This window comes from Onychostruthus taczanowskii, unplaced genomic scaffold, assembly GCF_017590055.1.
Source record: "Onychostruthus taczanowskii isolate IOZ18803 unplaced genomic scaffold, ASM1759005v1 scaffold9, whole genome shotgun sequence".
NCBI lineage: Eukaryota > Metazoa > Chordata > Aves > Passeriformes > Passeridae > Onychostruthus > Onychostruthus taczanowskii.
In genome coordinates, this window is record NW_024506993.1 from 12,124,751 (window position 1) to 12,139,759 (window position 15,009).

The 15,009-nt window shown below is 36.5% G+C and overlaps 1 protein-coding gene across 30 annotated transcripts in view; it reads right to left on the reverse strand.

The window, feature by feature from the left end:
- The window catches only part of LOC121347181 (sarcolemma associated protein), an 88,555-nt gene that overhangs the window by 18,855 nt on the left and 54,691 nt on the right, over positions 1 to 15,009 (reverse strand). For 21 of the 30 annotated variants that reach the window (XR_005954185.1, XR_005954187.1, XR_005954184.1 and 18 more), the window contains 7 exons: positions 12,611 to 12,694; positions 12,292 to 12,351; positions 7,476 to 7,598; positions 6,790 to 6,864; positions 2,616 to 2,936; positions 1,122 to 1,239; positions 637 to 808 (listed from right to left, as the gene is read on the reverse strand). Coding sequence is in view for 18 of the 30 variants with exons in the window: in XM_041425611.1 (XP_041281545.1) it covers positions 637 to 808; positions 1,122 to 1,239; positions 2,616 to 2,936; positions 6,790 to 6,864; positions 7,476 to 7,598; positions 12,292 to 12,351; positions 12,611 to 12,694 (953 nt within the window). In the remaining 12 variants the exon portion in view is untranslated. Of the gene's footprint in view, positions 1 to 636; positions 809 to 1,121; positions 1,240 to 2,615; positions 2,937 to 6,789; positions 6,865 to 7,475; positions 7,599 to 12,291; positions 12,352 to 12,610; positions 12,695 to 14,659; positions 14,827 to 15,009 lie in introns of those variants that run through there. The other 9 variants (XR_005954191.1, XR_005954190.1, XR_005954192.1 and 6 more) reach the window with 3 other exon arrangements.

Sequence of the window (15,009 nt, forward strand, 5' to 3'; positions counted from 1 at the left end):
TGTGACATGGATGAATTAACCATGGAGTAAACAAAAGGACTGCAAAAGAAACTAAGAGCAGTGACTGGGGAAACATTCAAAACGTTCATAAGAGGAAGCAAGTAAGTGTGGGAGACTGTGACCTTCTTCCAGACATAATCTTTAGAGGCCAGGCAGATTAAATACATGCTCAGAATGCTCACTCTTCCTTATGCACTTACAAATCTTAAGATAAAAGATCTTTGTAAAGAATATGTAGTCCCACTGCCAAATAAAAGAGTTCAAATCTAACTGGGAAGATTAGACTGAAAATTAACTTTGACTCATAACAGCTAAAGAAAGTGGCCCATGATGTTCATGAAGACTCTGAATAATGATTTACCTGTCTGAATCTTAAAAGTAAATTCACTACAGCAATCCATGTAAATAAAGTTTAGGATGTTCTCAAAGAACATGCCTATTCACCTGAAGTCTTCTCTTTCAGATCTGACTCCCAGTTTGTATTTTCACAGCTACCATTTAAACTGCTTGCAATAAACACATGAAAAAAATTATTTACTAGGGAAAAGCAAAGAATTAAAAATCCCTTTTCTTTTAGCTTAAACAGGTCAGTCACTGGGCATTACATTCTTGCCAAATGGAAATACTTCATGTTACCTCTTTCTGAAAATCTTTTGCTTGACTTTCAGCTTCACTGAGTTGAGTTTTCAGACTGGCTGCATCCCGTTGATGTTTTTCTTTCAAAGATCCCATCTGATTTTCAAGTTCCTTCCGAGACATTTCAAGAACACTTATATCGCTGGTTAGTGCTAAACTCTGCTTCTGAGAGCTGAAAAACAAATTCCAATTGATTCCTTATGCATTTTAAATTTACACAAATTGCCACTTTTCACCCTTGAAAGCCTAACACATGGGTTTTGATGTGTAAGTATCAGCTTAGAGTAATCACAGAAACACAGACCATTATTGCCTCCCTAGACAGAGTGCTGACACAAAAGGCTGGCCATGGTCTTGCTTTTAAATATATGTCCACAGCATGCTATGTATAATCAATATTTAGTATCTCCTTTGGGAGGAAAAACCACCAGCAGCAAAACTCTTCAGCTGCTGTGGTACCCCCTAGACAACCTTTGTGTCCTTACCTAGAAAGCTCCTTCTCTTGTCGCTGAAGTTCAGATGTAAGTGAAGTATTTTCCTTCCTTAGTTTAACACATTCAGCTTCCAGAGCAATCCACTCTGCCTTCAACTTTTCAAGTTCATCTGCAATGAATAAGTTAATTCAATTAAGTAAAATTATTTCATGACTGCTTCAAGGAACACCAGCTAATAAATGGAGGAAAAGCTGGTATCAGCCATAAATCTCAAATATACTTGTTTGCAATCATGTCACATGAATTCTCTCATGAGCACCTGCAAAACACTACATTATCTTCTACTGTTATGAGGTTTATGACCAGTGCCAGACAAGTTACTTTTTTTCATTAAAGTTTTTTCTAAGGTACAAAGAAGCAGAAAAAAGTCTTTTTATGGGTCAACTCTAGCATTTTAGAAACAGTGGTAGAAAAGCATATTTGAAGAAAATAATTTCCCAGGCTTGAAAATAGCAAGAGAATCACTCATACCATGCCTCTGTTACAAGGAAAAGAATGTTTAAGGCAATAAGCTTTAGTGACACTTTGGTAGAATTAAAAAGTCAGGAGCTCTCCCTTAACAGGCTTAAACTATAGAGAAGTTACACAAGTCCTCTTGGAAAATTTTTGGCAGTATGAATCCCTCAAACTGCAAAAGTTTTCCATGTTTTCTAAGTGGAATTACACTTGGTCTACTGATATCAAAGAGTACCTAAGTTAATTTAGGCATAATTGACAATAACTGTTTGATGAAGTTTGATGAACTGTTATTGACAATAACTGTTTGATGAAGTTTGATGAACTGTTATTGACAATAACTGTTTGATGAAGTTTGATGAACTGTTATTGACAATAACTGTTTGATGAAGTTTGATGAACTGTTATTGACAATAACTGTTTGATGAAGTTTGATAAACTGCTATTGAAAATAACTGTTTAATGAAGCACACAAAATGACTTTTGTAACACCACAAGCCCTGGTACATCCGCAGATACACACAGGTGTGTGTACACACACACACAGAGCAAATGCCTACAAAGGGACAGAGAAGCAGTGATGTGAGTAACTGCCATCCATCACAGTGAGCAGCATGCCCTGGCAGCCATGCCCTCTGACATCCTTTCAAGCAAGTACCTTTGAGGCGAGAGGCCTCTTCCCTCTGCTGTTACACTTGATCTACTGATATCAAAGAGTACCTAAGTTAATTTAGGCATAATTGACAATAACTGTTTGATGAAGTTTGATGAACTGTTATTGACAATAACTGTTTGATGAAGTTTGATAAACTGCTATTGAAAATAACTGTTTAATGAAGCACACAAAATGACTTTTGTAACACCACAAGCCGTGGTACATCCGCAGATACACACAGGTGTGTGTACACACACACACAGAGCAAATGCCTACAAAGGGACAGAGAAGCAGTGATGTGAGTAACTGCCATCCATCACAGTGAGCAGCATGCCCTGGCAGCCATGCCCTCTGACATCCTTTCAAGCAAGTACCTTTGAGGCGAGAGGCCTCTTCCCTCTGCTGCTCCTCGCACTGCTGGCATTTGAGCCGGAAGCTGGACTGCAGAGTGACAATTTCTTTTTCATAATCCGAGGCATCTTTCCTCCACCGGTCAAGCTCCGCTCGCACCGTCTGCAGCTCAGCTTGCAAGGTAGAAATATCTGTGTCTCGTTCTGAGGCTGCTTTTTCTGCTACTTTTTGAAGTGACAGAATCTCATTTTGAGCACTGACTAGTTCATTTCGAGTGGTTGAAATTTCATTCTCCTTCTCCTTGCGAAGATTCTCAATTTCTTCTTGCAACCTTCGCAACTGAGCTGGAAAGCAGAGATTCATGTTAATATTTTCTCAAACTGTATTTACAAAAAACCTAAAAACCCATACCTCCCTTTCTCAACACACTGATATTTAACAGGATTAAAGAAGCCTAATGCAATTGAAAAAATATATGTACCCTGTCAAATGCTTTACCTTTAAAGAGGCAAGTATGTGGGCCATGTAATACATAGAGTCAAAAGAAACAAAAATTATGTCTGGACAAAGCTTTCTTAGCCAAGGCTGTGCTGTGTGTGTGAGACCAAAGCAACTTTCCAAAATCTGAAAACAAGATTTAGATCCAACATCACTGTAAGCAAAACAAGTATTAGAGGACAAGGACATTGGAGCTTTCAGGGAAAAGAGGAAAAGCAAGAAAGCTTCTGTCACAGGCCAAACATTTGCAAAGCTACACTGGAAATGCCTGCCTGTTCAGCAGTTAACTTGTGATGTCTGTAAGTATTTGAGACAGAATAATTTCTACTCTGTTCTCAACATGCAGAAGAGGAAATAGACATTATTTCTTTGCAAAATCCATTTTTAAAAGCACAAGATGAATTTTAAATGGAAAGGGACAGCTGCACCATGTACACCGAGCTAGAAGAAGGTTCTTCAGTATTTTAAGCTTACTGTAAATGTGAAGCAGTCACATACACATGAGGCTACTTGACATTTCTGCACACAGCAAACCTCAAATTATTCCCATCTAAAATGCTTTCATTACTAAAGACATCTCTGAGCATAATTTTTCACATAAACATACACAAATAGAATCCAGTGCAAACAGTTAAAAAAAAAGTACAGTGCAGAGGAAAGGGAAGCATGAAAGAACAGGAGAACTACAGTTATAACACTGATGGGAGCAAAGTGTTTAATTTGCTGTTGTTCTATTTCACTTTCTTAAAAAAATGTATTTCACTGATTTCAACATGTAAAAAAGCAATTATTAAATTATTAAAAAATTACTCTGAGAAGAAAAGGTAAAATTCTTAAGATCACATGAAAAAATAATGTAACATACTGTGGAGGCTCAAAATTACAGATTTCAAGTTTTATGTTTGAGAACCAAAGGGCAAAACAAGGACAGTGAAAAGCATGGGGAGGATAACCAAGGCTGAGTAATCTTCCTAGGTTACTTGTATTTATTTTTGTCATCTCAATCCATTATAGAACATGACAGGAAGAATGTGAGTTAAGTCTTGCTGTAAACTGATAGAGCATCAGAGCTACTCAAAAGAGACCTGCACCTCCATGGCAATTATATTTGAGTTTTTCAGTAGCTCCATATGCAGCAATACAGAAAGAATTCATATACTGGTGCAACCTAGAAACTTTGTGGATGTAACATAGTTGATGTGCTATCAAGAAGAAAAATTCACCTTTTTTGTGCCCTCCTCTAAAAAGGCTCCAGCAAGGCATTTATCTCATTAAATACACTAAAGAACCTATGAATTACCCAATTCATACTTTGAAGGAAAAAGACACAATGGGAAAAAATACAGTAGTTCTTATATACTGTAATACATAAGAGCTATTATAGACAATAGTAAATTTATTTCATGGCAATTCTGTGTAAGATGAAACAGTCTATCTGTTCCAAAACAAAAACATTTGCAGCATAATGGATTTTGAAATAAAGATGAGCAAAATGAGGCTTACTACAACCTTGTTTGAAAATAATTTCTACAGGCTTATACTAACAGAAAGCAAACGAAGCAGTGGGTGAGAACAACCTGACAGCAGGAAAACACATGATGCATCAGCAATTCCCTTTCCATGCATCCTTACATTAGAAGCTTTGAACCTACCAAAACAGTATGGACTAAAACACAAAGAACTACAACTTGCTAATACAGCAGGTGCCTGAGCAAAGGAATGCAAACCATATCTTCCTGATAGCATTTTCTTCATCAAGCCAAGCTAAACTCCTGCTTCTTGGTGCTGGCAGCATTTCAAAAAAACGTGATTTTTTTTTTTTATCCTGTGCATGCTGTTGATGAACAACTCTCCCTTTATATGTTCAGGCATGAAAACAAGCAGAGCCTTGGACTGAAAATCCAAAGACACACACGAGTTCTAAGTTACATGGAGTTGTAGAAATAACTTACACAGGAAAGTCACTACTAACAATATGGGAATGGTTTCTGAAGCATTGGATATAATTTGAGAGGACAATTAGAAAGAAAACTTCCATTACATCTCTCGTTTATGTAAGCCATTACCTCATCTAAATTGAATGCTTTGCTTCTTTCACTTTTTTTAAATAAGGAGCAACAAGTTACTTGAATTTCCTTGCTCTACCTATGTGTTCATCTAATGAACCTGACATGTAGAGACACCACCTCAGCTGCTTCTCTGGCACCTTCTCTTCTCCATCACAAACAAAGCCAACAACACTGGCTGGCCTAAAATACTGATTCCCTGAAAATACTTCTAGAAATGTTACTTCATGAAGCTGCCAGTTGTTTTTTTTTTTTCCTTCCCTGCAGTTCACAGGGGCTGCCAAGAGAATCCTGACAGCTTTTCCCTAACTGTGAGATGTGTCACACCCTAAAAGTTTGGGAAGCAGCAAAGCACACAGTGAACATCAGAACATTCTGAACTACAACAGGGAGAGGAGGAAACATTAGCAAGACCTCTCTGAGAAGCATCCAGAAAACAAAAAAAGTACTGAATTGAGAAGAGGAATCCTGCAATTAAGTTTGGCTCTGTCAAGTTTCTACTTTCATTCCCTTTTTTTAGGAAAAAAAATTTCCCTTTTTTTGTGCACAGAAATAGCTATCAAATATTTTCTATTTTTTGTTACAGCATTTACTACTTGGAGAATTCTCACTTTTCGCAAGATAACACTCAAAATTAAATTGCTCCTCTCGTTCTGAAGATGATCATTCTTTAAGCTTCTCTTTTGTACAAGAGCAATGACAGAAAATGTCAAGGTTCTCTGCTGACAGCCACATAAAACAGAGCTATTACAGAAGTTTTTCAGTGTAACTAGTACATGACAAGTACCATATTACCCAACAAACTACTGCCCAGAAAATAATTTTCTAGGGCTATTTTGACTTCCTAAGAAAGTCAGGACTGTCAGTCCACCTGCCTGTCTGCTCATCTGCCTTCCAGATATTTTTGGGTCCAAAGCAAATGATATGCAGACAAAGATCCCAAGGATGAAGCTCCAGAGTTTTGTAATAATCAGTGGCTGAGTAGCTCTTCAAACTAACACTTGCTCTAAGGAAATTACAATGTAACATAGCCTTTTTTGACATTAAGGCTGGACAGACTGACAGACTCTTGGCCAACGAGCTCACTCGCATGCATGGATGAGAAGTTAATGTGATACAGAACACCTGACTCAGAAGTTGTGTACATCAGTGGATTACATCCTGCTGTATGCATTTTGAGCTGAAAAGAGCATGATTGAGTATATAAATTTTCAAAAAGGCATGGACAGGGTCTCTGCTGCAGCAACTTTACTGCATGCTCTGATGCTGGATTTGGATCAGGATGAAAAATTTCTTTAAGAGGATCCTGTAAGGAAGTGAAGAGACTGACTAGCACAAGAACACCTATAGCTTTGAGTGCTCTGAAGGCAGTCTCATTTAGAACTGAGAAAGACTAAAGGGAGATGAAGAAGAGGTACCTATTACAGATTACATCTTCTGCATTTTTTAAATTACTATTACAACCATAGGAATTTAAAGGAAACATTACACAACAACATTCAAAGATATGGTGAAAGAAATCAGATTTAAAACATACACTCAACTAAACATTTTCCTTTCTTAGTGACTATGATGCCACAGAAACAGTTAAAATTATATAGCTTCTCTAACGAGTGGGGGAAAAAATTCCTACCTTGCAGAGCATTTATTTGCTTGTTGGATTCTTCAACTTGCACTCGATATGCTTTTCTCTCTTCTTCTAAGAGAGCTACAAATAAAAGTGAAAATGTGCCCAAGAGTTTTTGTTAGTAATATGAATTTCACCTTTAATTAATTTTAGTCACAATCTCTCCTTAAGTGAAAAGATTAGCCAAACATATTACTTCAGGAAGTTATCAAAGGTAGTAAAACTGTGTAAGTAGTTTAATAAAAGTTAATACTAGGACATCATTCCATTATTGTGGTAGTATTACAATTAATTTGAAATTCATATAATCTGTTGCCTGATCTGAAAACTCCGTGTGTGCTAAATGTAAACTGGTATGAGAGGAAGGAAAAAAAGAAAGGCTGTAAATATAACTCCTAATGAACACTGAACAATATGCAATTAAACTGAACTATACTATTTCCTCTTGAAAACAATAGAGCTACATAGCTGATAGGATGATCTAACAAAGAGCTACCACTGAAGACATTCAATTGCATCCATTAGCTAAATAAGCTAATAATAGCTTAAATAAGGATAGCTGAAATAAGGATGAAATATACTGAGTTCAAGTATGTATTCAATACTATGAAAAGATGTTGGTTTATCTTGAACTAGCTGATATATAGAATTTTCATGAATACCCTACAGAACCAAGTTGATCTGGGTCTCACCTTGAAGTTCAAAGCATTTTTGTTTACTTGTCCTAGCTAGCTCTTGGGCTTCAACCAGCTCCTTGTGCAGTTGCTGAATTTCTTGCTTAGCCTCAGTCTCTGATTGTGCACCCTGCAATTCATCTGATAAAAGAACATTTTCTTTGAATCATAAGTTTGTACAACAGCTTAATTTGCACTGCCATGTGCTGACTGGCAACTTTTTACACAAACCTTCAAAAGTTAGTTAAACTCAAAATTAGATTAGGCAAACATTAGCAAAAATATTAATGTACTTCTTGAAGTAGTAAAACATATGCAAACCTTAAATCATTCATTACACATAACATGCAATATAAAACAAAAATTAACAAGGAAGGATTAGAGAGTTTTAAAAAACACTGTATAAATTGGCAAGGATTTCTGCATTGACAAAAACAAGGAACAACAAAAGCCTAAGACAATCCTTGACTGTGTTTACAACTTGTCTCTTTTTAAAGGAAGCTCCTCTAAGCCTGTCTCAGTGCACAGGCTCAGGCAAGAGCTGCTGTTCCATGATTCACTACTGCCACCCACCCACTGCATTGCCAGGCTCAGCCTCCCTCTCTCCCTCTGGGGACCAACAAGGAAAGGAAAAGTTTAGGGAAATTTCCTAAAACAAAATTAAGAAAAAGAAGAGAAATTCCAACCTCCTTACGTCATTCAGTGGCCTTAGTGAATGCTAAGATAAATATTGCACTTGATTATTTTTTATAAACTATATCTTCAAACATTAGGTATGTCTTTAATATGATCATAAATCTAGGCACATTATTTAAACTCTAAATGAAAACATTTGCTCTTCCCCATAAGTTTTGTATTAGCTAAAACACGTATTAAATACCTCTTGGGCTTACAAGAGATCACTCACAGTCACAGACAAATAAAACACTTTTACAGCTGAAGTTTTGGAGGAATTTAAAAAAGGAAAACTAAGTATTTGTTACTAAGAGCAGTGTCCTCTAATGGGCACACATTTAGAAATTAGATACAGGAACACTCCAGCCTGCAGGCATCTGCAAAGCCAGGAACAGCATCCAGCAAACTCTCATTTACTAGATTTTCCTTAAGCTGTGCCTGTGCACAAACTCATCTTTCAGTAGACACAAACAGCACTAATAAACTCTATAGGTAGAGGGCTAAAGCTTGATATAAAGCTTATTTGGTGAGAAAGGTAAATTGGTGAAAGAATTCCAGCTGTGTATCATGGCAGAGGGTGGAAAAAGTTTACACAGTTACCTGGTCAATGTCTGCAACTACAGAACACATGGATTTAAGATAAATAGGCTTAGAAAAAAGAATAGTTTGTCTGGACTTTGCATTAATGTGGAAAAAAATAAAAAGAAACTATAGGCTTAGAAAAAAGAATACTTTAGTTTGTCTGGACTTTGCATTAATGTGGAAAAAAATAAAAAGAAACTAATTTAGCCCATCATTATACTTTTGACATTCTTATTTAGCTGTATATGTTATCAATAAAGTAATTATAGATTTTTTTCTTGCTCTAATTAACAAAATTGCTTAGCAAATCATGCTGAAGACTTCATACTGCATCACTCTAAGGGGCTGTTTTTGCTGCTCTCACAGTAATGAACTAGTGGGTTTGAGCAGAGCTGAGAACACACATGTGCTTTTAGACTTTTTCAGAATGAAATTATGAGAGCAGAAAGAACAGAGAGGACTACATATTTCATCCAAATACTTTGTTTTATGGTTTATTAGCTCTAAATCCAAGTTTCTCTTTACTGAACATGTTTTGTTCTTAGCTTCTCATGGATAAAGATTTAGGGCAATTAGACTTTCAACCCTCTTTAATGAGACTTTTCAGAAGAAATGGATGAGGAAGTTGACAAATTATGCTCAAATCATGCCTGATAAAGAGGCAGTGTCCCAAATCCAGCAACAGACACCCGAAATGAACTTTTATGGTGGCAGTGTTTTCTAGTCAATGAAAGCACACATCATAAAAGACAGTACTGCTTCAAAAGAGATGAGAGGTAAACTCTTTCCTACATCAACACAAAAGGGGAATTTCTGTGTGCCTGACATACTTCTAAATCAAAAGCCAAGAAATATAAGCACAAGAAATAGTTGCTTTTTAGTATTACCCAAACTGAAAATTAAGTGTCTTGTAGTTGAAAGCAAATATAGTTTTGGTGCTAATTCTAGTTTTGAAAAGTACTTCTTCAGTGAGTAGGATTGTCCATTTACAAACAATAAAACTACTAAATATCATCATCCTTCAAATGAATTCCCTTTAGAAGCAAATTCATATCACGACTAACTGTCCTCAGAGAAGGCTAAGGAGTTACCATTAATTACAACAAGGTGCCAGAAAGAATTAAATAAAAAACAAAAGGCCAAATACAGCATTTTTTCTTCCTCATTCATTTTTTCCACCTCATGGAAAATTTTAATCTGTGATCAGTTTGTTTGCCACACTTTAAGAAATGTTCTCAATTAATACCACTTTGTTTCCCACACAAATACAGTGAGGCTTCCATTAACATTGACTCTAATGGTAATTTTAAAATTGCTTTATAAACTTTTTTTAATAATTTTTTTTTTTTTAATAACAGAGATAATACAGAAGCCCACAGTCGTAACTGATGCTTTATCTGTATGTGCCTAGCCTATGGTAGCAACTTTATGAGCAACCTGGTATTTCTTCAAGCCTCACTTCTCAAAGGTCACATTCAGAATTTTGCAGGATTTCTCAGGTTACTCAGAAGACAATTTTCAGGGTACTCTGGTGAAGTCAGACACAACAATTACAACCCTGAGATTTTTTTTTAGCTTCATAAGATCCACATGTCATATATTTAAAGTAAAGTATCTGGTTATTCTGACATAAAACAATGGTTCCCAAACTTTCTGAGCTGACAGACCACTGCTGATATACAAAATTTCTTATGTAATTTACCACCATTTAGCAAATCCTCAGCTGAAACATTTCCTACTAAGATTCCATGGATCACTCTTTTAATTACTATGAAAACACAAGGACATGGGTAAGAACAAGATTACCAGTCTTCCAATGACATTTATTGCTCCTTTCCATCTGTTTAACATTTACCTGCCCTTAACTCTGCAATAAGTAGTCACAAACAGCCTGTTTAAACAGAAGTGTCCAGGGAACTGTTATGAATGGTTAATAAAGTCATTTACCTTGTGGGGGAAAAAACAAAGCCAACTAATCTGTCACAGCTTCCCCCCATCCCCTCCTTGCCAGATTCTGACTTGTAGAAACTTAAATCAAATCCTGAATGCAGTCAAAAATTTTGATGAAAATGTTTGGAGGAATCTACAGCAACCAGAAGTCTCATAATTTTCCTGTTCCACTAATTTGTTTTGTGAGTTTTAACAAGACCTCTGCCTTTTCCAGCAGCCGTTTCTGCATTCCAAACAGCCGCCAGATCAAAAATGTTCTCACTCCTCCTTAATTATATGGCTGCATAACAAGTCCACTTGAAAACCTTTCTGAGGCAAATCAGATCCATTTTAGGGCAAAATCAGGCACATGAAGTCGGTCTCTGAGAAAAAACTCAAATAAAACTGTGGGTTTATAGACTCTTCATAAAAATTAAAAGGGCAAATGATTCACTGCACAGATATTTTTTAATGGTTTTGTGAGAGCAAAATAGGGAGGCCCAAAAATAGCCTCAAGAGGAAAAGTTGCTGCCAACCTCTGTTTTATAACCAAAAATAAGACTATTATAATCACTACAAACATTATCAAATTGTACCTTCTAGCATAGCAAGTCACCGAACATACTTGTTATTAGCTGCAGATATTGGAGCAAACCCCAAAGGAAACGTGCCCAGTATCTCAAACACTCCTTTCTAAACTGCTTTGCTGAACTGATGTCCACTGGGAAACATCAAACTCAATATTATACATGTTGCCAAACAGCAAAAGTAATTTGTGCAATTTTTGGAAGCCTTTCTGTCGTAAAATTAGGGAGTGTAAACAATTGCAGAGAAAAGCTCTTTTACAGGTCTCCTACGTTCCGTTACGGTTTCCTTTTTTCCTGAGTCACAAAGAACTGTGACATTCTTTTACTTGCGATCCCAACAGGAACATAATTTTACAGATCTTATCAAATGTCTAATTGTTAAAGAAGCATAAAATGATTTTCAATAGACTAAATATAATAACTAATTACTATGCCACAGAAATCTTCAGCTAATGAATATGCAAATATCAGCTGGCTAATTAAGTATATCCCTTCAATGCATAAAAACCAATAAAAATGTTACGTTTATAGAAATGAAGCTCAAAGCTAAGCCTCAGCCATCATTCCAAGTACAGTTATAACACAAACTTCCAATCTTGATTGTGTTAAAAAGAAAATCCAAAATCTTATTTTGATTAACCCATCAGCTGCAAACTAACAGAAACATTTGACAGTGATCGAAGCTATGCAAGTAAAATTTGACAATGCTTGAAAAATGTCAGTGGTGGAGGAATCCCTCCTCTCCACAGCTATAATCTTAAAAGTGTGCTGACTGTAATTCTCAAGTCAAAGTTGTAACATGTAAATTCCTAGAACAGCGTTGGTGAGTTCAGAGATTACTTTTAGACACAGATGATTTCTATAGCAACACTCAGAAGTGTGTTTTTATATCACCCAAAGGAGTCATAACTGATATTTAACTCTTCCATACTACATGATTAACATCTTTGAATTCCAGCATTCTATTTTAACTATTTTTTATCATTTGATAACAATCAGGTAGACGAAAAGATTACATTTACAGATTATGCATCTAAAATTGCAAAAGTAAATTTGTTTACCTTTTAGAAGAGCTACTTTGACAATAGGTTCATTTAGATCTTGGTCATCCATTTGAGCATCTAAAAAAAAACCCCACACCTTTCAGAGAGCAGGCAGACTGCAGACAGTTCTCATATACACATTCTTTACATGGAGAGAAGATTTTATGTCCTTCTCAATTTACAAGAGTCAAATTATGAAGCCACAAAACAGACAACACCACTCTAAGCTTGTCTCTAACTCTGTATAATATACTCCATTCTTTTAAGAAATGCTCATGATTACCTAGATTTAATTCAAACTAATCAGAGGTTACAGAAATCTCAATTAAACTCTTACCTGTAGTGTCGTCGCTGCTTTTTTCCTTGCTTGGGCTAAGGGTGTCAGACAAATCGTTCGATTCTTTGACTCGTGCTTGGTTTTCTGCAAGAGACAAGGAAAAGCAACTACAATCAATAAATGCTTTGTTCATAATTTCTCCTGTACACCAAACTACTGCTATGTCAATAGAAAACAACTTGGTTTAAGAAACAGTTAAAAACCTGCTGGGTGCCTATTTCTTTGCAAGTCTGGGCTAAAATGGATTCCGCATCCCTGGAATCATTAACCCAGCCTAGCCTCTAATAAGGGATGCAATCGCCTCGTGCACAGCTTGAACTTGGGTTAATGCTGTGCTCTTGCCAGCTGGAACTGTAGAAAAGCTGATTCAATCAGCAAACAAATAAGAAAAGAAAAGTAGAACAATGCAGATACTGTAGCAAGTCAGAAAGAAACTGCTGTTAAGAATAAAACTGTGTTTCAGTATTTTGGACAAATTACATAATAACAAGCCTTGTACATACAGTACTGTTCAAAAGAAGTGTGGTGTGAACCATTAAAGAATCACAGCAGTATAAATTAATACATTTGTTTCTAGAAAGAATTTTCAGTTTAAATTATATTAAGAGAAACAGTATATGTTGTTGCCACAAAAAATTATCTTCATGAAATATCTGTTCATACATAATTCAGCACTTTATTACATGCAGCTTAGTGAAGCCACAGAGTTGTTTGGTTTTTGGTTTTTTTTTTTTTTTTGGTTTGTTTTTGGTTTTTTTTTTTGTTTTGTTTTTTTTGTTTGGTTTGCTGGATTTTTTATTGTTGAGTTTTTTTTTTCCCCCAGTTCTAGATTTTTAGTGGAGATCACATGTTTTCAAAATTAAGAGGATTTAATTACACCAGTGCTTGGTCCCACACAGAATCACCCCTGACTCAAAGTCTAAATATTCTACATGACTGAAATAAATTTTTAATTTTTTTTCTTAAATAACAATTACGGTTTAGTTCTGATAGGTCCATTAAAAAGGCCACACCACCTCTGGTGCAGGCTAACCCAGCAGGTCTGTCAGCAAGGAACCGTCACCAACGTGCAGGTGAGGTTACACAAAATGAAATCTTTCTTGGCTGCCTATTCAGAGCCTTGCTTTTGACAGCCCTGCTGCCCACCTGCAGGATAACACAGGTCTCCTCTGAGCCTCAAGTTCCAGGCAGAGACATTATATGAAAAGGGGTCAATACAGCATTCCCAGTACACAGACATCTCCCATCCATGGAGAAAAGCACAGGGAAAACAAATAATTTCACCACATACAGACAATGTGCATGCAGCAACGAAGTACCAGGACGTGGGAAGAAAGAAGCACATCAATAAATAAATTGTGTTATACAACAGGGTTAGTGCACGAAAATAAGTAAAAACCAAGGGAATAATAAGACATCTTTTCAAATAAAAAGAGAATACACAGAACTAACTTCCCCCAGAACAAAAGAAGCGGAAACTGGAGACAATCTGTGTGGCTGCACGAGGAAATCAACAGGACAGAACACGGACAGGTTAACAGAAAAAAAACCCACAAAGTTTTCTTAATCTAACATGAAAAGTTTTCTATAACTCTGTGCCAGATTAACATCCACTTATACAAGAAACAGAAGGCAGCAAGTACAAACAACGCAGCTAATGAAGAGCAAGACTCTTCCCACCCTAATACAACCGAAATTACTGGAGAAAAGGAAGGGGAAAAGCACCTGTACAGTTAAAGTACTAGAGGTTCAGACCTCAGGTACGACAAACACAACTCCCATTTTAGCAGATTTCAAAATTCATAATGATTGCTTGTAGTTAAAAACTTAAATCCTTGGGAGTGGGTGGTTCTTTGCTAAAACAAAAAGGGATCTTTCTTATTTTTAGAAATAAGGTTTTTAACTAATACCTAACGGTGTTTCAAATCAAAAGATTTTGCATTATCATATAGAACCAAGCTAACAGGATTGCCACTAAAACTGTCATAATTACTAAATCAATACATTATTTTTTTAACTATTAAGAAAAGTATAACCTAAAAGCCTCACCCATGTCACTTTTGTTAGTGGCCGATCCAGAAGCATTAAGCTGAGCAAGATCCACATCCAACTAACTTTACCATATCTGGGCATCCATGGAAATACTGCTTCCCTGCTCTGTGCAAAATGGGAGGAACACTGCGAGTTCCAACCACTGAATTAATTCTCTCTCCCACAGCACCCCCTTATATACTTCCCTCCCACCCTTGGTACACCGGCTTCTTCCCCGCTCCTGCCCTCCCCCCTCTGTAACAAGGCACAAAAGATGAGGCACCAGAGGAAAGATGCACCAGTTCTACACGGGAAACAGCAGAAGACAAATTATTAGAAACCTGCTTCCTATTCTGGACCCAGAGTCG